This window comes from Thamnophis elegans, chromosome 3 (assembly GCF_009769535.1).
Source record: "Thamnophis elegans isolate rThaEle1 chromosome 3, rThaEle1.pri, whole genome shotgun sequence".
Taxonomy (NCBI): domain Eukaryota; kingdom Metazoa; phylum Chordata; class Lepidosauria; order Squamata; family Colubridae; genus Thamnophis; species Thamnophis elegans.
Window position 1 is genome coordinate 59,603,683 of NC_045543.1, and position 24,734 is coordinate 59,628,416.

The 24,734-nt window shown below is 38.1% G+C and overlaps 1 protein-coding gene across 1 annotated transcript in view; it reads right to left on the bottom strand.

The window, feature by feature from the left end:
- Positions 1-24,734, bottom strand: part of SVEP1 (sushi, von Willebrand factor type A, EGF and pentraxin domain containing 1) — a 144,823-nt gene that overhangs the window by 31,873 nt on the left and 88,216 nt on the right. Inside the window, exons 23-35 of the mRNA XM_032213166.1 lie at positions 21,821-21,934; positions 21,266-21,467; positions 20,083-20,240; positions 17,140-17,341; positions 16,273-16,448; positions 15,098-15,222; positions 14,157-14,280; positions 11,840-12,010; positions 11,155-11,328; positions 5,545-5,664; positions 4,278-4,454; positions 2,136-2,220; positions 522-713 (exon numbers count right to left, since the gene is read on the bottom strand). Of these exons, the coding sequence (XP_032069057.1) occupies positions 522-713; positions 2,136-2,220; positions 4,278-4,454; positions 5,545-5,664; positions 11,155-11,328; positions 11,840-12,010; positions 14,157-14,280; positions 15,098-15,222; positions 16,273-16,448; positions 17,140-17,341; positions 20,083-20,240; positions 21,266-21,467; positions 21,821-21,934 (2,020 nt within the window). The remainder of the gene's footprint in view (positions 1-521; positions 714-2,135; positions 2,221-4,277; positions 4,455-5,544; positions 5,665-11,154; positions 11,329-11,839; positions 12,011-14,156; positions 14,281-15,097; positions 15,223-16,272; positions 16,449-17,139; positions 17,342-20,082; positions 20,241-21,265; positions 21,468-21,820; positions 21,935-24,734) is intronic.

Sequence of the window (24,734 nt, forward strand, 5' to 3'; positions counted from 1 at the left end):
ATCAGGGTTGCAGTGTCCTAGGGTCATGTGATCACTTCTGTGACCATCTTTCAAAGAGAATGGGGAAGACAAAGTCACTTAGCCACCATATTACTAACTGAATAACTGCAGTGCTTGACTTAGCAACCGTGGGAAGAAAAGTCATAAAATGGGGCAAACGTCACTTAATAACTGCCTTGCTTAGCAACAGAAATGTTGGCCTCAATTGTGGTTGTAGGTCAAGGACAACCTGTGCACCATTTGTGAATTATAAGTAATAAACCTTGGAGCACAAATCTTGAATAACACCATGTTGAGTCAATCAGAATGTGCATGCTTCAAACATGATTAAGAAACAGTATTTTGAAACTCATTTGCCTTCCAATGTGCAATAATATACGACAACAAATAATAAAAAGAAGTTTAAGTTCCATAAGGAACATTTTGCATATATTCTCAACTCATGAATACATGTCAGTTTTTCTTCTGCAATTTTAACAAGGACATATTATATACCAAATTAAATCTGGTGTTCTGATTACCTGTACCCCATGTCACACGTGTAAGATACATTAGAAAGGTACATTACACCGTTTGCAATATATTTTCCATTCTTTATTTCTTTTGGGAGGGAACATTGTACTAATTCACAAAACGGAGAAGAATGGTTCCATCTGCCATTCGCTAGACAAGTTGCTTCTGCTTCACCCACTAAAACATATCCTTCTTCACATCTGTAAGTAGAAAAAAAATAGATATAAATATATTTTGGTACATGCCTGTTTCACAGTATTTCTCCTGATGTATTAACACAATTTCTCAAATATAAAGCTGCAACTGAAATAAGATAGCTGTGGCCATTTATCAGCACAAATCATCATTCTAACTATGTATAATATAATCTTCTTTAGCCAAAACAGTTATGTTTTTAAAAGTTTATCATTTTTCCACTTTTCCAGATTTCTGACCAGCTACAGAGTAATCCGTGCATATGATAATATCATGTGATATTTCCATAGCATTAACTGTTTAATTTCAATTCTCTGTGAAATATACTGAAGGTTAAGTAGATATTACTGCGTGAAATCTGGATAATCCCTCATTTAGTTGCCACCCATTGAGTGGCTATTTGAAGTTACAATGGCACTGATTGAGGGGATTTATGACTAGTGATTGTAATTCAGATGCTTGACAACTGGCTGACATTGATGATAGTTACAGCAGTCACATGATCACAGTTTGCAATCTTCACTGCCAGCTTCTGACAAGCAAAGTCAATAGAGAAGCTGGCAAACAGTGATTATGGGATCATGGGATCACACAGGATTCACCTAACCACAGTAACTGGAGTTGCTGTAACTGCTGTTGTAAGTCATGTGAAATCATACCTTAAGGCAGGGGTGTCAAACTCGCACTGTCACAGCAGCGTCCCGTGATGTACTGTGACTTTCCCCTCTTTGCTAAACTGGGTATGGCCAGTGTGTGACGCATCTGGCCTGAAGACTGCAAGTTTGACAGCCCTGGCTTAAGGTCGTGTAACTTAGCTATGGAGTTGCTGGTTCCAGTTACTGTTGTTAAATATGGGCTACCTGTACTATGTCAAAGATAAATAAAGACAAAAGTTACTTTTCAAACTGAACTATTTTACAATAGGTACTATAATTATTAAATATCTGTATTTCTCTAACCAAGCCCGTTCATATATAGTTTCAAAGCAGGTTAACATTTAGAACATTTAAAATATTTCATAGTCAATGATAGCAATACAATTTCATTGCATACATTATTATTACAAAGTAGCGATTGCCTTGTTTGCAAGAAAAACAACCCAATGCAAGTATCAATGTCCAGCTTCTTCCAAAATGCGAATTGATAACTTCACAGATGGAAGCAGATAGTTTTCCGAATAATTTCTATAATAAATACTTCAGTATTTTCAGTACTGCAGCTCACCTGGGAAGGTGTGTTGGATATATTTGCTGCCTTGACTTATATGTGCAAATAATAAAGGTGGGATATAAATAAATAAATACTTTGTAGTATTTCTAATATAGATTAAATGCATTACTATAGTCTATTAATTTTTTTCCAATGATAATTATATATTTTCCATATTTGTTGCCAAATAACAAGTCCCAGCTATAATGATCTCCTACCTGAACATTACTCTACTACCAAATGTAAATCTGGAGCCATCGATTGCACCATTTTTAGGGTGGGGTGGAATACCACAGGAAATAGCTTGAAGAAAACAAATTAAAAACATCATTTTGATTATGCAAAATATATTGCTATAACATTACTACACCCCCAAAAGGGAAATGGAAATCAAACTAAATGCTAGTATTAAGTAGTTGGGGAGCAGGAAAATCTTATATTATTAGAAAGTAAATTTGGAACAAAAAGGAATGTAGGTTGGATAGAAATTCAGAAATAATTTCACTGTTACTCCATTTCTGGAATGCAACAGAGATATCCAATATCCAATAGTTTTTACATAATCTCAGATAAGCTTGTGTTCCACCACTGCTTCACTGAATGACTTATGAATATTTCCCTTTCCCTTATTCTAAATATTCTAAAATTAGAATATTGTGCAAAAGTTCATTTATTTCAGTAATGCAACTTAAAAGGTGAAACTAATATACGAGATAAGACTCATTACATGCAAAGCAAGATAGTTCAAGCCGTGATTTGTCACCATTGTGATAATTATGGTTTACAGCTCATGAAAACCCCAAATCCACAATCTCGGAAAATTAGAATATTGTGAAAAGGTGCAATATTCTAGGCTCAAAGTGTCCCACTCTAATCAGCTAATTAAGCCATAACATCTGCAAAGGATTCCTGAGCCTTTAAATGGTCTCTCAGTCTGGTTCAGTAGGAATCACAATTATGGGAAAGACTGCTGACCTGACAGTTGTGCAGAAAACCATCATTGACACCCTCCATAAGGAGGGATAAAGCCTCAAAAGGTAATTGCAAAAGAAGTTGGATGTTCCCAAAGTGCTGTATCAAAGCACATTAATAGAAAGTTATGTGGAAGGGAAAAATGTGGAAGAAAAAGGTGCACAAGCAGCAGGGATGACGCAGTCTGGAGAGGATTGTCAGGAAAAGGCCATTCAAAAGTGTTGGGGACTTTCACAAGGAGTGGACTGAGGCTGGAGTCAGTGCATCAAGAGCCACCACACACAGACGGATCCTGGACATGGGCTTCAAATGTCGTATTCCTCTTGTCAAGCCGCTCCTGAACAACAATGTCAGAAGTGTCTTACCTGGGCTAAAGAAAAATAGACCTGGTCTGTTGCTCAGTGGTCCAAAATCCTCTTTTCTGATGAGAGCAACTTTTGCATCTCATTTTGAAACTAAGGACCCAAAGTATGGAGGAAGAATGGAGAGGCACACACTGCAAGATGCTTGAAGTCCAGTGTGAAGTTTCCACAGTCTGTGTTGATTTGGGGAGCCATGTCATCTGCTGGTGTTGGTGCACTGTGCTTCATTAAGTCCAGGGTCAACCCAGCCATCTACCAGGAGATTTTGGAGCACTTCATGCTTCCTTCCGCAGACGAGCTTTATGGAGATGCTGACTTCATTTTCCAGCAGGACCTGGCACCTGCCCACACTGTCAAAAGCACCAAAACCTGGTTCAATGACCATGGGATTACTATGCTTGATTGGCCAGCAAACTCGCCTGACTTGAACCCCAAAGAGAATCTATGGGGAATTGCCAAGAGAAAGATGAGAGACATGAGACCAAACAATGCAGAAGAGCTGAAGGCCACTATTGAAGCATCCTGGTCTTCCATAACACCTCAGCAGTGCCACAGGCTGAGGCAGTAATTGCTGCAAAAGGGGACAAGCCAAGTACTGAGTACATATGCATGCTTATACTTTTCAGAGGTCCAATATTGTTCTATGTACAAGCCTTGTTTTATTGATTGCATGTAATATTCTAATTTTCTGAGATGGTGGATTTGGGGTTTTCATGAGCTGTAAGCCATAATCATCACAATGAAGACAAATCATGGCTTGAACTATCTTGCTTTGCATGTAATGAGTCTATCTCATATATTAGTTTCACCTTTTAAGTTGCATTACTGAAATAAATGAACTTTTGCACGATAGTCTAATTTTTTTAATTTCCATCTGTATGGGAAGAAATCTATGAACTCTTAAGTATCATGTTTTGGTACTTTTTTTTTTGAACAAGCAATTCCTGTAAATTTTATCCATAGTAGCCTATCCAGACTGCTATGATTTCTATCTATACAATCATAATAAGTATTAAAAAAAAATACCTTCGCAGAATGGTATCAGATGGCTCCATTCCCCAGATTCCAAACATGTAACTTGACTCGCTCCTTTTAGCTGGTAGCCCTTTTCACATGAAAACCTGATTTCGCTACCAACAGTGTAGCTGACTCCATGCGAGCGACCATGTTCAGGATCTTCTGGGTGTTTGCATTTTACAGGTTCTTTGGAATCAGATATAAGGTAAAACAGAGCTTACTGACATCAGGTGTGGCTCATGTGCTTAAAAATGAAAACAAATCACGCAACATTGAAGTAGGCAACTTGGCAGGGTAAAAGCCCAGACAAAAAAAGCATGGGAATGCTCATCAAACTCTTTGAAGAACAGTTTAGATCAACCTTAGTGTCATTTTTTCATTACTTGGAATTATACCATTACTGCAAGTTGTTCACCTTGCATCATGAGATATTTTCTTTACTATTTTCAACACTATACTAGTGTCAGGCTACAAAACCAAGAAACAGTTATTTTTAAGCAGTTTCCTTTAGTGTTCCTTACCTATAGATAGAAATCTTACCAAACCAAAGCAGCTACTTGCATCATTAAAGATATACTTTGAGAAATTCTAGGAAGGAGCTATCCTGACCCTCTTGCATTTTTTTTTTGCCTTTTTGCCATTTCTGGGTTATAATTGTAGCTATCTGTGTTAAATTTATGACAAATTTTCTCAATCCAAAGGACAAATGACAAGTTACCGGGTCTGAATTTGCTTGGAAATAAGAGTTATGCATTATCCATTGAACATATGATTTAATAGACCATATCATTTTAGAAAAAAAAGATTCAGTTTTAAGATAAATAAGGTGTAATATGGTCTTAATGAAGGATTACTAACAATATTTTATCCTGTTAATAAAATATTTAAGCCAGCTCCATTTAAACCTTATACCAATTATATTGCTGTGGTGGTTCAGTGGTTAGAATGCAGTAATGCAGGCTACTTCTGCTGACTGCCAGCTTACAGCAGTTTGGCAGTTCAATTCTGACCAGTCCAAGATTGACTCAGCTTTCCATTCTTCCAAGGTTGGCAAAATGAGGACCCAGATTGTTGGGGGCAAGATGCCGACTCTGTAAACCACTTAGAGAGGGCTGTAAAGCACTGCAATTGCTATACTACACATTTTGGGAGGCTGGTAATCTGGAATTTCAATGATGGATTTGGAGAGGAGGACTAAAATATAACCATGATTCTATAGAACACAAGCAATTTTCCATGTGCCTATCGAAACAGTTCTGCATTCCTGCTCCTTTACCTGCACATTTCTTGCCGTCTCCTGTATATGGGTGAATGCAGGTACATATGTAGGACCCATTTGTATTAAGGCAAGAAGCATGGGAGTCACAGTCTGAACCAACTGCACATTCATCAACATCTAGAAACAAATAACAGTATTTCATGTTATTAAGAAAATGTCACTCTCCTTCCCTTCACTTTCCTGTACTGCTTCCAACAGCCCCTGTATCTTTTCACTCCAGATTATCCTTATAATCTAATCCTTCTAATCTCCTGAAAGTCTGCTCCCATTCTCTTTTTCTGACTCTTAAGCCTGGCACTCACAGAAAACAGCAAATGCTGCTAACTTTTCTCTGTCACTCTCAGTAAATTCAGTCCAACTATGTAGGTTCCCTTTTGCAGTTCTCCCTTTGAACCAAATGGCATCTAACTATGATTGCTCCCATGCGTCCATTACTGTCTTTCTTCTTCACCATTTTAATTTTCTAGGCCATTCTGATTAAAATCCTGGCCTATTTTATCCTTTTCTTATTCTCTGAGGTGCCATGAATGTTTATGGCATTAGATCCATAAATCATCTTGCTGTTGTGGCCCCATCAGAGTCCAGTTCAGACGATGAGGAATTGGAACTGGAGCTGTTCAACAGGGCTGGCACCTCTCCCTTGGCATGATCAGAGAGGCCAGATGCTGAAGATAATGCTGTCCCGGACCCCTCAGGCACTGGGGGAGGTGGTCGACCAAATGGAGAGCTGCCTGCTTGCACAGACACAGGGAAGGGTCAGCTGCTGACAGGCAGTGGTGCTGATAGGCAGCAGATCACCTCTGAAGAGGGACAGCTGCCTCTTTTAGCGATCAAAATTCCAATTCCACTTGGGGGTCATAAGTCCAGGACTAACTATATCAGAACTTAGTGTTCTTCTTCCTAAAATTAGTTTTCTAGGAATGAGACTAAGTTCTGTTCTCTTACAAAATATTAAAATGCTGATTATTTTAAGATCTTTTGAAAGTAATCTGTGAAAAAAATGTGGATGCCTGCATTTTTCTTTCTTTCTATACAAAGTACACATGGTGCTTTATAAGGATATAATAAAACTTATGAAAAACTGCTGACTGAGGCAGATTCTGAGTGATGACAAAAATGCAAACAGACATTCTTTGTACTGTAAGCAGTTCTCGAAAGTTATCTAACCAAATTCTGTCAAAAAATGTAATGGATATATTACATATGTGAAAAAAAGCATGATGGACCACATATCTCCTCCTACCATTAGAGTCATTGGTGTTTTTCCCCTCCTCTGGCCTGAATCAATGCACCACCCATCAGAGCAAGAACTGGAAGATAGTTCAACCTCCCACATAACAATTTTATGTTCAAATAGGAAGGTTGAATCTGTACACATTTTCTATTAAATGTCTGTTCTATACACAGTAACAATTAAAATTTATAACCCTCATTATTACAAAGTTTTATTTTTCTTATGCTAAGGAGATCATTTCTTTCCTTTTAGGCCACCAACTTCTAAATGTATGTAAGTAAAGGAGTCCCTGTAGATTTTACTCTGCTAATCATGGCTGACCTTAGGGGGCAGTGCACATCTCCATTTCAAGGTCATTGAGCCAATGTTGTCCGAAGACGTTCCCATGGTCATGTGGCCACCATGACATCACGCTGTAGTATGGAGATACAGCGAAACACAGAGTGCTGTTACCTTCCCAGAAAAATGGTACTATTTATCTATTTGCTTTTGCATACTTTTGAATTGCTAGATTGGCAGGAGCTAAATATATGTAGGGCAGAAGTGATTTTTTAAAATTTGTAGCGAATTGGCTGGTGTCTTCCTCAAAGATTTGATTGTTTGTGACTTCTAGGTAAGTTATACATTTAAATGGTTAAACTACTATATATGTTTTAATGTTTGTTGATTTGGTCTTGGACCACAAATTAATAAATAATGATTTCCCTTTTCTACCAGAATCCAAAGACCCACAAAACTGTATGTATCGCAGAGAGCTTGAGCTTTAAACTTCTTCACAAGTTAACTGTTTTTATAAATCCTATGGAACATGTAGGACTTGAGAAATCCAAAGAATCTTTTTAGATCTTGGATCTATGCTTAATCAACGTATTATATATCTGAGCCACAAGTGTAAGCCACAATAACATGTCATGTATCATGTCATCACTGCACCACTTATATCAGTGATGGCGAACCTTTTAGGCACCAAGTCCCCAAACTGCGTGCGCGCCTGCCCAAACTAAAACATGTGCATGCGAATGCACGAACGTGCAGATAAACATGAACATGTGCATGCACAGATAGGCATGAACATGCACATGCAGACATGTGCATATGCGGACATGAACGTGTGCGCAGTCATGCGTGCATGTGCAGCAGAGATCTGAAGATCAGCTGGCCGGCGGGAGACACGGCATCCCAACATCAGCAGCACGGCAAGAGATAAGATCTTTTTCTTTTGTGAGCTTCTGTTTCATCGTTTGCAGGGAAATAGAAGCTCACGAAAGAAATGCCATGGAGATCTGACCAGGGGCGATGGCGTGCATGCCAGCAGAGAGGGCTCTGTGTGCCACCTCTGGCATGTGTGCCATAGGTTCGCCATCACTGACTTATATGAAGCGCATAATTTGTGTCAGTTACAGTATGTTGCAGCTGATATGTATTACCCATTTTGCACAATAGCATATTGTGTTTCCCCCGAAAATAAGACGGGGTCTTATATTCTTTTGACCCCCGAAATAAGCACTTGGCCTCATTTTTGGGGAGATCTTATTATTATTATTTTGCATATTAAGTTTTTTAATTTTGTATACACATATATATTATTACATAGCCACCATCACATTGTATTATTAAATGTTTACATCAATTCACCTTACCATCAACTCCCAAAAACAATTATTGGCTCTTCTGCTCTTCATAAACCATATTTATACCTTATCTATCACGTTCTTCTCCCTCTCTCCTTTCCCTCTCTATCTCCTTTCTTCCTTCTGTCATCCTTACCTACTTCCCCTTCCTCTCTCCTTCTGTTCTCCCTCCTTTCCATTCCTCCTTTCTCTTCTCCCCTCCCCCCTCCTATCTCCTATCCCTCTCTTCTTCCCTTACCTCCCTCCTCTATTTCACACTCTTCATCTCATTTACTTGGTGTATTTCAGCTTCTGAGCAAGCTCATTTTATATTGATGATATTTATAATTCCTTTTCAATATACATATTTAATTTTAACATATATCTTCTTCCTTTTTTTAAGAAATAGAACAAAAAAGGATACATATATAGTCATTGTGCTTTTAACCTCCACCCCCACAAGCCTAGTTTTGGCCGAGATGTAGACCTGGTTACAATTCCCCACTATTCTCATCATTATATTTATATAATTATACATCCTTACATGCTGCCAATTTGTGATTCTGTCTTTAAATCTCAATAGTTGCCCATTGTAAGTATATTTCATGTTCCCTCTCCATTTTTCCATATCTTGGATTGGATTACCCTTAATTTTCTTTAAATAGCAATCCTTGTTGTTCAATGTTCATTACAATTCCCTTAGTCTACTGGATAGAATAACAAATGGTACACATCTTACTTTATTCATCATCTTAAAGGTTCTATATATATATATCCATGATTCATATATTTTAACACATGCTTAATTGTCCTTCTGTTGTCATATTCAATCAATTAGCAACTCACTTTAATTATTATGTAAAAAAGTGAATCACAAACCTCTGCTTTACAATCTCCCCATATCATTTTCATATTTATCCATTATTCCATGTCTTTTGACCTTTATTTAATTATCTTTCCATTACCATATTCAATCAGTTAGCAACTCCATTTTATTGTCATATTTAGGAATAACTCCCTTATCTTAACTTTATATTTTCCCATATAACAATTTCTAGTTGTCTGATTTTTTTCCTAGTAAGTCTTCTCTGTTCCTGCCTTCTCCCTTTTCTTCATTTTGACACATCCATCCTCTTCAATTTTCCCCACTCCACTGTCTTTTATATTTCTCTTTGTTGGGGCATAATCTCCTAATTCAATTTTCCTTATGCCACTGTAAACCTCCGAAATATCTTTTGTCTGCTTTTTATTCTCTTTTGTTGGGACACATCTCGCCTTTACCATTTCCCTTATACCACTATCAAGCCCTATGGAGTGTTTTGTCTGCTTTTTATTTCCCATTGTTTCTACCCCTTCATTATCTTCATTATTTTTCCCCCATTCTTCTTTCCCCTCTTCTTTAAATCCCTGCTTCTCTGGGTTCAGAATTCTATTTAGGCTTAATTTTATTGATTTTATTGGTTTATGAATATTTTTTATGATTTCACATAGTTCTTCAAATCCCCCGTTTTCCATGATGTCCAGTTCCAAAGTTAGTTAGTTTTACAACTCTTCTTTCAGAGTTCTGGTCCACCTTAAATTTATCTACTTCAACTGCTATGTGGAAGAGAGATGGGAGCCATCTTGGTCTTTTGTTCTTCCTTAAATGTCCAGTTCCAAAATTGCAGTTAGTTATGCAGATCTTATTTCGAGGTTTTGGTCCATCTTAAATTTAGCTACTTCAGTTTATGTAAAACTGGAAGAAAAGCTGCAACTTTTCCCAATTCTGATTTATGGCAGTTGGTTAATTAAAACTTCCTGCACAGTCAAGATGAGGTTATCAGTGAGAAGGTAGTGCTTTTTTCTTGATTTTTCTCCCTAATTAGAGTTGGAAGAAGTTCAGACGAAAACCCTTGGGAAGTTTGATTTCTATTTCCAAAACCAAATTTAGGGTTTATATTTAAGTGGGTTTGTCACTTTTTTGCTATCGCAATTTCTGTCCAAATTATTTCAAGGAAATAGCATTTGGGGTGGGGGTGGCATTTCAACCCTCCCTTTTCCTTTTCTTTCTTTCCTTTTACCAAAATTCAGATCTGTCTGTTTACTGTATATTATTTATACTCTCAAGATTCTTTGCCTTTTCCAAGTTTTGATTTATGACTGTTGGTTAAATGAATCTTCTTACCGGTCTTTCATCTCATCTCCTGTGTGCTCCTGCTCAGTGCTTTGGCAGGAAGCCAGCTTCTGTGCAGCCAAGCTGCCACCCCTGCTCCAATTCAGAGGACAAATCTCCGACCTGCGAGGGACCTGTTGCCTCCCTCTAGGTCTGATGAGACGCTGTCCCTTCTTCGCCCTCCCTCCAGGAAGGTTCTGATCCAAAAAGGATCTTGGAACAGGTTTGTCAGACATGGTTCATATGAAGCTCTTGAGAGCTCAGCCCCCCCCCCCCACATCTGTTCAGCTGAAGAACCTCCGGTCGACTTCCAGATCTTATTATTTTTGAGGTGCAGGAGGCAGCGAGCATGGTCACCTCATAGCTGCTGCTGTGTTGCAATATATTTGGGGAGGGTTTATTTTTTGGGGAGGGCTTATTTTAGCACATGTGCTCAAAAGCCCGACTGGGCTTATTATCCAGGGAGGTCTTATTTTCGGGAAAACAGGGTAGTGATACAAGAAATGATACTTGCTCGTCTGTAGTCACTCATAGCCACAAAATCCTTAGAATTGAACAGGAAAGCATAGATTTAGCTTTTGATATTAACCATAAGGTCTATGTAGACTTACCAAGGCAAGATGGTGAAATAATGTTCCAGCTTCCATTGTCTGTACACAGCATCCTTGAGTCTCCCAACAAGTAATAACCACTGTTGCACTGGTAGGTTACAGAGCTTCCAGCAAAGAAATCCTCAGCCGAATAAAATCCATGTTCTAAAGGTGGAGGTTCTCCACAACTAATTCCTATACCCAGACAGTATATAAATGCACATGTAAACCTATTAGGGAATGACACATATTTATTTAAACACTTCTTCAAATGTTTATGGCTGAAACCTAAAGAAGAAAGTGTGTCTTTCCTGTACTGACTGTAGTCAAGCAGCAAGCGCTTCCAAAATTTGCTGCTAAAAACACATTAAAAAGAAAATGGAACCAATCTCAACAAAACATTTAAAAAGCTACAATGGTCATGAAGAATAAATCCAATAAGCCCTTAACAATACAATAACATCTCATCTCATGCACCATCTAACACACATACCCATATATATGTATATGCATACACACACAAGCAAATTTATTCCGTAAACTAACAATAAATTTAGATTATATGAAAATAATTCAAAAAAATACGTTAGGTGTCCCTAAGTGACTTCCATTCAATACTTCTTTTAAAAAAACTTATGTCCAGGAACATCTGAACAATAGTGCGGTATATCCTGAAGATAAAACTGTTACAAAAATAGCTGCTTACTTTCACAATGTGGAAGAGGTTGTGCCCACTGTCCTAAATTTAGACAATGTAAGACAGAATTTCCCACTATGTGGAAACCGGTATCACAGTAGAGAAAGATTTTTGATCCTGGCTTTAAAGTAGCTGATGAAGTTTTCAGGTGGGGAATGGATCCTTCTAAAGGTTGGCAATCTGTGGACAAATTAACATGTATGCACAATTTATATATAGTATCCTCACAGAGCAAACACACTATTTACAGTGGATTTTGCAGGCAACCGACTCAAGTTCTGCGATGATAATATGTGTGAGGTTATAAACAAGGTAACGTGTATTGACTAAGCAAATTTGACACAATTATCTACATTTTTACTGATCAAATATTCACAACTCCCCCTTCGATTAGTACATTAAAATGAAATGCCACTACATTGTACTGCCAAATCAATATTCCATTTTTTAAGAGAAAGAAGATTCTGAGAATTATATTTTATCCATGTGGTAAGGGAGAATAAGGGAAGCATGGCTGAGTTGTGAATATTTACCAAAAAGAAATAAACTTTAAATCCTGCAATTCTGTACTCATCATTCTGGTCCTTCATATTGTACTAAATAAGCTACTTGCTTAAATCTGTAAGCATTTCTAAGCTCTCTTAAAGTAAGAAGTGTTCTACATTTCAATACTTAAAACAATGATTATATTTAAAAATGACAAAAAACCCCAATAACAACAAAAACCAAATAACAAATCAAGAAAAAAATGAATTATTGTTTCATGAAGGCCAAGAAATATTTCTCTATGACCCAGTCCTACATTTCATGCTTTCAACATCCTTAGTGCAGGAAACCATAAATATTTTGCTTGAGGTTCCAATGAACGCTTATTACACAACACTGGAATTTGAGGAATTAAGACTAAATGTTCCAGTCATTGAATGATCAAGTGTATCCATGCAAGGCCATGGGGATATTGTATTTTTAGCCTCATGCCTCAGAACTAATACCAGTAAATTTAAAACATTTTTCTATGTGCTATCAGGGATTATTTTCTTGGATGTTCCTGCTCCGAGAACCTCTGTGTAACATAAGAATATGGAATGACAGACGGAATTTCAGGATGCATTTTATAGTTAATAGGAATAATTGGAATAATAAAAACCTACTATGCTAGAATTTGTTCTTGAACCACACTTACATGAAATTATATTCATAATTTATGTTATTTTAATTAATTTAATTGAATTTAAATAGTTTATTTCACAAACATTTAACTTAAAAAAATATTCAACTAAGGTAAATATTTAGTACAAACTTTATAGAGGACTGAATTATATTAAAATGTTATGTAATACTTATGTTTTTAAGCTGTTCCCTTAAATATATTAAATTATGTTTTTAAAATATTAATAAATCTTCTTGCCCTTAATAGCTCTCTCTTCCATTTTTCTACTGTAACATGACTGGTTTCTTGTTTCCATATGAAATATTGGCCATTCAGTTTGGTGTAATGAATTAAGAATGTATGCTATTACAGGGGTCCTCAACCCCAGGCTGCCACCCAGTTCTGGGCCATAGCCCGTTCGGAACTGTGCTACACAAAAAGCGGGCAAGCACGTTTGTGTCTGAAATTCAACTTGCACAAGTGGTGGACATGCACACTCGTACCGATCCCCTTTCCCTTTCCCCCTCTATTGGTCCGCAAAGCTGGAAATGTTGGGGACTGCTGTCCTAGAATACAGGCAGTCCTCGAATTACAACAGTTCATTTAGTGAACGTTCAAAGTTACACCACTGAAAAAAGTGACATGATTGTTTTTTACAGTTACGACCTTTGTAGCATTCCCCTGATCATGTGATCAAAATTCAGATGCTTGGCAACTGGTTCATACTTATGTCCCAGGGTCAGATGATCCCCTTTTGCCACCTTCTGACAAGCAAAGTGAATGGGGAAGCCAGACTCAATTAAGAGCCAGGTTACTAACTTAACAACTGCAGTGATTCACTTAACAACTGTGGCAAGAAAAGTTGTGAAATCGGGCAAAACTCACTTAACTCATTTCTCACTTATCATCAAATTTGGGCTCAATGGTGGCCGTAAGTTGAGGACTACCAGTATACGTATACACTCCTTGTTACAAGAGAAAGTCAGAAATATCAACCCTGTTGATTTTCTCTTTCATTATACCTGTCTGTTGTAAGAGAAATAACTTTTATTATTGAATTTCTCTCTGAGATCTTTCTGAAACCATTCATTCAGTGCCACAGTTTTTCTGAACATGGTTTGAATGCAACTGTATGATTCTTCTATTAAAGCTTTGAAAGCAAACAAAAGGTCTAACCAGCACAGAATATGCTCCTGGGATCTATCTTCACTCTTCCAACAACCCCAGGAAGAAAATCCGGCCAAGCTAATACGTTGCCTTTCTGGAGATTCTCTGGACAAGATGTAGCCAAGGACTTCACCTTAGAGTTCAAGAAAGAATAAAATACACATGTATTTGTCTGTGTTGTCACCAATTAGTTGGAAACAAATGCAAAATACGGACAAAAAATGTACACACAGACATACATACACACCTTTGCATATAAAATTAATTTCATTTTAATAATTTATTATTTTAAAATGGCATGATTAGGGTTTTGCTTTAAGTTTTTGCATGTATTATTTTAGAAAAAGATGAAAGATAGAAAACTATATTATCATGAACTGCTCTAATGCTTTGCAAAGTATGTTGTGCTACACTCACATATCTTGATTGAGTTCAACTCATTTGTTTGCCTTTCTTCCAGAAGCTCAAGGTGATTTAGTTAACCCCTTCTTCTCCATTTCCATTTCCCTCTTAATAATAGGCCTATGATTACTTGCTCCAATGCCATTTAGTGAGAAGCCCTTTTATTGCTAAGAAGTACTTCAATGGCAAATTGCTTTTTGTCATATCAAAGGGGCCACAGCTGATCTGGAAGCTACAGAAATTGGCAGATAATTTTCAGCCACAAGTGAATGTACAATTGAATGCTTCATGAAAAGGAAAATAAATAAAAACAAAAAGGCCCATCCTTGTTCTTTTCTGTTTGGAATGTTCACCATGAACACATCCCTTTGAAGCATCTTTATAAATGGGTTCGCTGATTATTCTGTATTTAGTTTTAGTTTTAATTAATCCATATAGCTAAAAATTGGCTATATTGGGCATCTATGCTGCAATACTCTTACTCCCATAGCAGATGGCTTTAATAAAATGGAACTTTCAGTAAAACCAAATCAGATTCAATATATTACCTGTTCAGGAGGCAGAGCATAACCCCAAATGTTCAGCTGGCTAATTGAGCCAACAAAAGACTCAGCTGGATTAAAGCCTTCTCCTCTTTGATCTTGCTCCTGTCCCAGTACTAATGCACCTCCACCTATTTAAAAGGAAAACAGAATCAGAATAAGGAGCTACCGCATTTGATAACAAAGAACTTGACTTAAGCACTGTCATCCTAGGAGAAACTTCAGATTATAAGGCAGATTGCTGAGGGGGCCAGAACATAGGCATTGTATATAAATATAAATGCCAAGCTCTTCGGATGTAGTTTCCACAATTCATTCATGTAATCATAGAAGTCCATGAGGAGAATAAGCAGGCCAAGAATGAAATTTCGTAATGCAAACTCCTCCCCTTATACCCGTGTTCTCACTGCAATAGGAGAATGGAAAGCTCGAACTTTTGACATTACAACACATATTTGTTTATTTTGATGTAATCTGTAGTTAGGAATGGGTGCTTTCATGTATAATTATATAAAATTAGATGAATGTGTTGCAGTTTCAGTGGTGGGATTCAATTTTTTTTTTACTACTGATTCTGTAGATGTGGCTTGGTGGGCGTGGCAGGGGAAGGATACTGTAAAATCTCCATTCTCACCCCACTCCAGGGACAGTTACTGCAAAATCTCCATTTCCTCCCGATCAGCTGGGATTCGTGAGGCAGAGAATAGATGGGGGCGGGACCAGTCAGAGGTGGGATTTACCGGTTCTCAGAACTACTCAAAATTTCCACTACCAGTTCTCCAGAACTGGTCAGAACCTGCTGAATACCACCTCTGTGCAGTTTGAAATAGAAAAGATGAGATAACCATTTGTGTCTAGGCAGAGAGCAAGTGCTGCTCCCTTCTGCATCTTATGATAGATGTTTGGATTGAATTCAGATACTACATTTTTCATACGGGTTCACGCACACAAATGCAAGGAATAAAGCTACTGATTATTGCTATTGTACATAATGGTTGGCACTATTTGCTTGGGACAATAAACTGGTACTAATATAGCTTTAAATGATACATTAATTTTGTTGGAATATTACCAGGTTGTATAGGATGAGAATCTTACATTCCTTTAGTCAAATATGTCAAAATGACTCCGAATAACATGGCAAATAAATACAGCCAGATAAATAATGAAGGGAGACATACCAGGGATTTCTGTTCCCACAGATAAGCCACTCCCTCCATCAGACAATTTTCCATCGATGTACACTCCCCAGGCGCCGTCTCCACTTGCCCAAGTCACAGCAATATGATGCCAATTGCCATCATTCACAGAAGGGCAATCTGTAATGCTTTCCTTCCCATTAACATACAGTACCCACCTATATCAGAAGAGAAGAGAAATGGAAGTGACCTGCTTGAAACAGCTTAGGATTTAGATGGTCCATGCAAGATGGTATAAGTTGTAAGCTACAGTAGATTTCCCTCTGTTGGCATGGACTAGAGGAATAGTTCACAAATCTATAGGTTCCTTGCTTGCTGAATATAGAATGTGTAATGCTCTATTGCGTAACAGAACACATGGAAAAACAAGCTCTAGAGAAGGGGTGCCAAATTCAAGGCCTGTGGGTCGCATTCAGCCCGCAGAGTGCTTAAATTTGGCCCACAGGGCTGCCCTGGAAACAGCAGAGGACCGGCCCGCGGTGCCTCTGCCAGCACAAACGGAGCTTAAGAGGGCCCTCCTGAGTTCCGTTTTCATTGGAAGAGTGCTTCAGGAAGCTGTCATGCGACCCTCCCGAGCTCAGTTTTCACTGTCAGAGTGCTGCAGGAGGCCATTGCAGCCGAAAACAGAGCTTGGGAGGGCTGTGTGCGGTCCTTGGCATCCTGGCCACACCTATCCTGACCACACCCTCTCGGCCCCCCAAGGTCAAACACAATCCTGATGAGGCCCTTAATGAAATTGAGTTTAACCTCTAGGTTAACCCTAGCTTAGCTTTATTGATAAAGCAGTAAAATACAGTTTGCATCTCTTCCCCAAGCATATGATCTGGAAGCTATAGATACTTCACATACCCGTTGTAATCTGTAATCAAGAATGCATTGTCACTTCCATTTTCCACTGCATAAGAGATTGGAGTCCCATAATTTGTAGTATCGGAGGATTTCATCCAAAAGGCACATGTGATCTCATTGAGTGAGGGGAGGACACCATCAAGCAAAACGTAGCCATAAATTCCAGAGACTTCAAAATCCAAGTTAAATCCAGAAGACTGCTCTGCAACAGATAGGAAAAATGTTTAGTTCTTTGACAATATCATAATACATTTATGGTGGCTAGCTGTGCTCCTTCTTCAATTTTATACCGTAAGAACTTGCACAATTCAAATTTCCAAGATCAGCCTTTCAAGTCCCAAACTGAAGAGTAGTCTTAAAATGCTACCCTGACACTAAAGACAGGCTTCATGAAAGTTGAGATTAAAATGAGCATGACCATACTCATCAATTGGCTCAAAGTATCCTCCCCCACCCTTGCTCTATTAACTTTGAGGGGTGATTTCAATCCACATGGAAATAGGCAGTGGCAACTAAGATTTCATCTTTGGGCTTCTCTCTAGGTCTTTCCCTCAGCATATGATATGCTCAGGCCAAAATACTCACTAAATAGCATATAGCAGAAACAGAACATCAATTGGATCTAGCGAGGACCCCAATAGGTATTGCTAGTGAATAATAATATAATATAATATAATATAATATAATATAATATAATATAATAAATATAATATAATATAATATAACATAATATATACAACACAATACAATACAATAATATACAATTTGTCAGATGTAGTCTTCCAACATTTAATGCTCTCCTATAAGCATCTAATGTTCCTACCCCTTCTTTTACTCTTTTAAACTATTGTTTTTATGTCTACTTTCCATTTTAATATCTATATCTTTTATATCTAGTTCTGATTATCTTCTAAGCTTTTCAATTGATTGTACTCCATCTTCCTTCCTAGTCTAGAACAGTAATAAATATTTGATTTAAATGATTCAGTTCTTTGAATTATGTTTTCCCATTGCACTGGTTCAGAATAAAAATGTTTATTTTTAAACTGAGCAAGACAGAAGTTGGGAGGCTCTGGTTTTCCAATTATATAGCCATATTAAACAAAATAGACACACTGGTTCTAAGAAAATACTAAGCATCACATTTCTATAAAAATGATTTATATAGAAATGTCCAATGTAAAAGCTGAAATTAACCCGTGCTTGGACACTCCAAGCAGCGCCTAGGAGAAATACCCACTATTCTAGCACTAGCACTTATATACCATTCATAGTGCTTTACAGCCCTTTCTAAGCGGTTTTACAGAGTCATCAGTGGTGGGATTCAAATTTTTTTACTGCCAGTTCTGTTGGCATGGCTTGGTGGGCATGGCAGAGGAAAGGATGCTATAAAAACTCCATTCCCTCCCCACTCTATCTAGACACTTAAGCCTTAGAAGATATACCATATAATTAGACAGTTAACCCTGATGGATTAAAACCATTCTATCTCAAATCTCTAGTGCCGTCATGTGATGTTAACATTCCTTGGTGCACAGTATTACTATGTAGCAACTAAAATGCGTGAACTTGCTCTTTAATTATTATTATTATTTACATTTGCTTCATCTTTTATTCAAGAGTTAAGCAAACGTATCTCTTCCAGTTTATTACAGACAAAAGGAGAGCTTTGTCAGAATCTAAATTTGGTAAGGAAAATTAAGTTAAATTAAAATCAATATATCTTTGAATTCCAATGGATTCCAACAGTTCATGAAACGAAATATTTTATCACAGCAAATTAGAGAAATCTTTTCCCATTCAAAATACCACTAAAAATGGTAGATTAACATGTTTTAGTGATGAGAACATTTACTATACTGACAATAATTTTTTCTTTTCTCCAGAGCCAGGACATACTGTATTAAGTTTACAACTGAGAGAATATCTACCTCAAGCCAGTGTTGACTCTTAACAACCATAGTTGGGAATATAGTTAGGCAGAAAATCAACATGGATTGATTTTCTGCATGACTATATTATTTTTAGTATTTTTGAACAATAAAGTATTTAGTTTAACAAATAATAATCGTATATTTTTAATGATTTGCTAATTGTCCAAAAAGGTACTACAATACTTTAACACAAAGCAAGGAATGAAGAAAATATTTTCCAGCTGATTAACAAGTACTTGAAGAACACATAAGAAATACTCTGTAACTTTATAGAAAATGAAATTGCAATTTAGGAAATAGTAAGATTTTAAATATTATTATTTATTTAAATTTAATGGCCACCCAACTCTAGTGGATTCTGGACAGCATTCAAAATACATTTTTTTCAGTGTCACATTTATATTATTGGTTTAAAATTGAATTTATAATAATAAATCCAATATTGAATTATTGTAGTTATTTACTGTATACTGGGTGTGCTGTCCCAACAGTATATAGCTAATTTAGGAATTAGGAGCTGTCTCCTTTAAGAGACTACCTCATGGGAAATGTAACTACCTTATGGGAAATGTAGTCCCATAACATGTAACCACATCTGTGCTCCCTGATTGGGCAGTGGGGTACTCTGCCCGGGAAATTGATTTATTACTGTCCATTCACTGAATCGCCTTCGGCACTACCAGAAGCAGCTTTGCACCAGCAGCATGGGTTAGAGGAATTAATGTCTTTTTACACTACGTGATGGGACAGATCATGGAAAGTCAGAAGAATCTTAACACTGAACTGTAAGTTTTGCTATTAAGGATGCCTGATAATAAACGTGATCTGAAAGATATTCCTAAGCGTGGAGTTAACTGGCTGCCCGAGCAGAATCTCATTGCCCGGGGCAGAACACTGGGATTTGCAAAATCTGCTATATTCTTGGGAAGCATCTGGTTTCGGTTCAAGTCTGCAGTATTGTTGCCAAGATAGGTTTGCTATTGTTTGCTAATACTTTAATCCTGGGTACCTGTTTCACAACGGCTGCCTGTAAAGCCAGGAGGACATTTACAAACGTACGAGTTCAAGGCATCCATACAGGTTCCTTGATTTTCACAGGGATTGGATTCACATTCATTAATGTTCACTTCACATTGGGGCCCTGTATATCCTGTAACACAGTGACACCTTTGAGAAGACAAAAGAAAACAAAAGAATTCTTTTTACTACAGTCTGAACAATTACATTCTAGCTGTCTTAAAATACAAAGTAAGGTACTTAAGTGAAATTAAGAACCAGTATGATGGTAAGTGGAAAACCTAAGTATGTAAGAAGTTGGGGGGGGGGGGCGGAATGATCAATTGTGGAGTCTGAATTTGAAATGCTTACAATTCTGGCTCTTGTTTATTTTTGCAACCCTAAAGAATGTTGGAAAGACATTGCATAAAATGCTGAGGAGCCTGCCTTGCCCATCTGTCAGGATCAACAGGATAACTCTCTGAAAGCAAAACACAGTTGGACCAAATTTGATGTGGAGAAAAAGCTGGCAAAAGAAAGTGAGTTAAAAATGGCCAAACCCCCAGCCAAGGAGAAAAAAACCATTCAGAACAAATCCCCCAAATGCATTTATGTGGAAGAGATAGTTAGGCAGAGTTAGACTTTTTAATCCAATTACTGTATATGGAAGTAATCTGTGACTGGAATGACATGTAAGCCAGAGTAAATAAATAAAAAGTGAAAATACAAAAACCTAGAGTGCCAAAAAATTGGATAGAAAAAAAGAATGTAGACTCAGTCAGTAGAGACCATAGCTCCATTAGTGGATTAAGGCACTAATAGTGTCTTAGAGATATGTTCACTTATAGAAGTAGATACTTATAAGGCAAAAGGAAAAGTTAATGTATAACTTTAGAGAGATAGGAGTCCAAAAACAGTTATTCTGGTATAATTTAGGCCCTAAGGCAGGAGTGTCAAACATGCGGCGTCATGTTGTCGTCACATGATGTATCACGACTTTCCCCCTTCGCTAAAACAGGGGTGGGCATGGCCAGCACACGATATGTGTGGCCCCAAGGCCGCAAGTTTGACATCCCTGCCCTAAGGGATAGCTACTTCGGTTCTTTAGCAAGCAAGCAAGTGAACAAACAAACACACTGTATTGGCGTTATTAAAACCTTTACATATCTTCAGAGCTATATCATACATCTTTTTACCTATAACCATTGATTCCATCTTTGCATGCGGCTCCGTTTTTACAAGGTCTACTGAGACATTCATTAATGTTTTTTTCGCACAGAGCACCAATAAATCCAGGCAAGCACTTGCAATGGAAACCTGCAACCTGATCTTCACAGGTAGCTTTGTTGAAGCAGGGATTTGAAAGACATTCATTTACCTCTGCTTCACAGTGAGTACCTGAGAAGGAAAAAAGGAATAAAGACGTTATCAGCACCAGGTAATTTCTGAACTTTATAGATTCTGGATACATTAAAAAGAATGAAAATGAAAAAAAAGTTAATTAGTCAAATACATTTTTAAACAATCCTGAAGTAGGTACGCAATATAACAAATTTGCTGGAGATTGAAGAATCAATTTGCTAATATATTAATTAATTGCTAAAAAATTGTCATTTTTTTTAATGCCACAGTCTTCTCATTTTTTTACTGAAAAATAAAAACCCTCTTTTTTTAAGATCTTGCAAGTAATTCAAAACATCATGAGAGCTATATGAAATATTAGAAGAGGGTCATCAATAAAATAGACTGACCTGTGAAGCCTTCTGGACACAAGCAGTGGTAAGAATTAATATCATCAACACAGACTGCTTTATTCAGACAAGGATTTGAATTGCATTCATTTATATTTTCTTCACATAGTAAGCCTTCAAATAATAAAGATTATAGAGAACATTAATAGTGCATACATGCAGATTTACAAGTTCACACAATGGACTTACACATGGAAGATACAATCCTAACAACAGTGAGGTATAAATTTCCAAGATAGCAGTTAGTAATAAATTTTCAACTTTATTCATTCTTGCCCTTTACCCCACCTCCCCAAATTCTTATGGCTCCCACCCCGGCCCTACTTAAACAAGCCCTAAAAAGATGGCTTAGAGCCAGAGTAGGGAATAGATCCCTTGTGTGAAATTTCGGTTTCCTGAATGATGGTTGTATTTTTCCAGACTTTTTTTTATTTGGACAATGGAATTCTTTGTTTTAATCTTTGCTTTTTTATTGTTTTATTTTGAAAGTTGCCCAGTCATAAAAGATTGCTGGGGCCTATACGTCCAGTAAATAAATAATTAAATAAATAGATAAATAAATAGCTCTTTCCATTCATGTTACCAATTTGGAAAGGAGGGTTCATCATGCTATTTATGTTATACACTTTTCCTAATTAGGAAAATTGCAAGCATAATCTGGTATTGTTATCAATTACAGGATTTCTGTATTGAGTGAAATAATATAGACTAGTGTACCATGTCCTTCAGCTTTTATTAAGAGGACATACATTCATTTATCAAGCATGAACACAATCCAGAGCTGTAGTTTATTACTACAACAAAAAGCCCAAACAAATAGGTGGAAAAAAAATCCAGTTAGTCACCTTAAAAACAATCTGTACCAAACTTCCTCTAATTAAGAGGTTTATATCATTCCCTTTTTATTTTAATGGTAAAACACCATCTTGCCCTAGGTGAATAATAATTACATTTTGGCTGTTGAATTCAACCAACATTATAGCAGAAGACCCATACAATCCTGATAAGATCAACTGATGACATTTATCCATTTTCTTCCATTTATAGACACCTCAATGACTTTCCATTCAACTTCAGCTACAAAAGCTTAGCCAGATGTATTGCTACTTTGCAACAAGACCCGATTTCTGCCATATTGTAAGGGGAAAATAGGACAGCCAATGACAGCCCACTCTTACCCATCCCACAATATAAAGGCAACCCATAGAGAACTTGCCTACAGAAGTTGTGGGTCTCCATCACTAGAGGGTTTAAAAAAGACACTGGACAACCATTTGTCTGAAATGTTATAGGGCCATGATGGTGAAACTATGGCACGTGTGCCGGAGGTGGCACACAGAGCCATCTCTCCAGGCACACGAGCCATCCCCCATTGCACTTCCAGGTTCCGGCATGCTGGCCAGCTGGTTTTCACACACGTGGGAGCGCCAGAAACTGGAAGAGCAGCTGCCCGGTGCGCATGCACATGCTGGGAAATGATCTTCTGGTTTTCACATGCTCATCGGCCACCTGGTCTTCCAGTTTCTGGCACCCATGCATCCACGAAAACCAGCTGGCCCGTGTGCATGCGTGCACTGGAAACCAGAAGATCATCTTCTTGGCATGCACATGCACACCAGGCAGCTGCTCTTCTGGTTTCTAGCACACCCAGGCCCAGGCTCTTGGTGCCGAAAAGGTTCGCCAACACTGGTATAGGGCCTCCTGCTTGAGCAGGGGGTTGGACTAGAAAACCTCCAAGCTCCCTTCCAACTCTTTTATTCTATGTTCTAACTAATATGCTTCATATTGGAGGTGGTGTCATAAGTATATTCCGAATGCAGCCATTTAAGAAACCTTTATGCAGATATTTTTTTAAACAAAAGACCGTTGGCTTACCTGAACGGTCGTTCTCGGGGCACTGTGAGGAGAGTCCAATGCTGGGTTAACACAGCCTATCTGCCCTTGGACTGAGTGATGTTTTTTCAGTTGACCACGCCTCCCTTTGCCTCTGCATGCTCAGTTTGAAAATGAAGGAGACAGTCCTGTAATCAGTTACAGTCAATACAGTCACATCGTTTAAGAGAAATAAACACCCCGGGCAGGTTTGGACTCTCCTCGCAGTGCCCCGAGAACGACCGTTCAGGTAAGCCAACGATCTTTCTCCAGTGCACTGCTCGGAGAGTCCAATGCTGGGACATGCCCAAGCTATTGAGTCCCAGGGTGGGGAAGCACCGGAGCCTCTGGCATTTCAGCCACTCTTTGTAATACTCTTCTGCCAAAAGAGGCTTCGGCTGAGGCAAAGGTGTCAATCTTATAGTTTTTGATGAAGGCCGTGGGGGAGGCCCATGTGGCCGCTCTACAAATGTCAAGAATAGAAGCCTGGGTTGCTGCTGCGCTCCTAGTGGAGTGTGCGGTGATCTGTCTCGAAGCCGTCTTGCCCTGGTGCTCATATGCCAGCTTAATGCAAGCACGTAGCCAACGACCCACTGTGTGAGAAGAGACCTTGTGGCCAAGGGACGCAGGGAGGAAGGAGACAAAGAACGCCTCTGAACGGCGGAAGTCTTTTGTTCTCTTTACATACGTGCGCATGGCTCGTCTCACGTCCAACTTATGCCATTCACGCTCCTTAGGGTGAGAAGGATGGGGACAAAAGTTGGGCAAAATAATCTCTTGAGTCCTGTGAAACAGAGAGTTAATTTTTGGAGTAAAGGACGGATCAAGTCTCAGAATTACTCTGTCCGGGTGAACTAGGCACAGATCCTCCCTGACAGAAAGAGCTGCCAGCTCGGATACCCTGCGTGCAGATGTGATAGCCACCAGGAAGGCAGTTTTGATGGTAAGGTAGCGCAGACTGGTCTTTCTCAAAGGCTCAAATGGGGCTTTCGTCAGAGCCTTAAGCACGAATGGAAGGTCCCATGACGGATACCGGTAAACA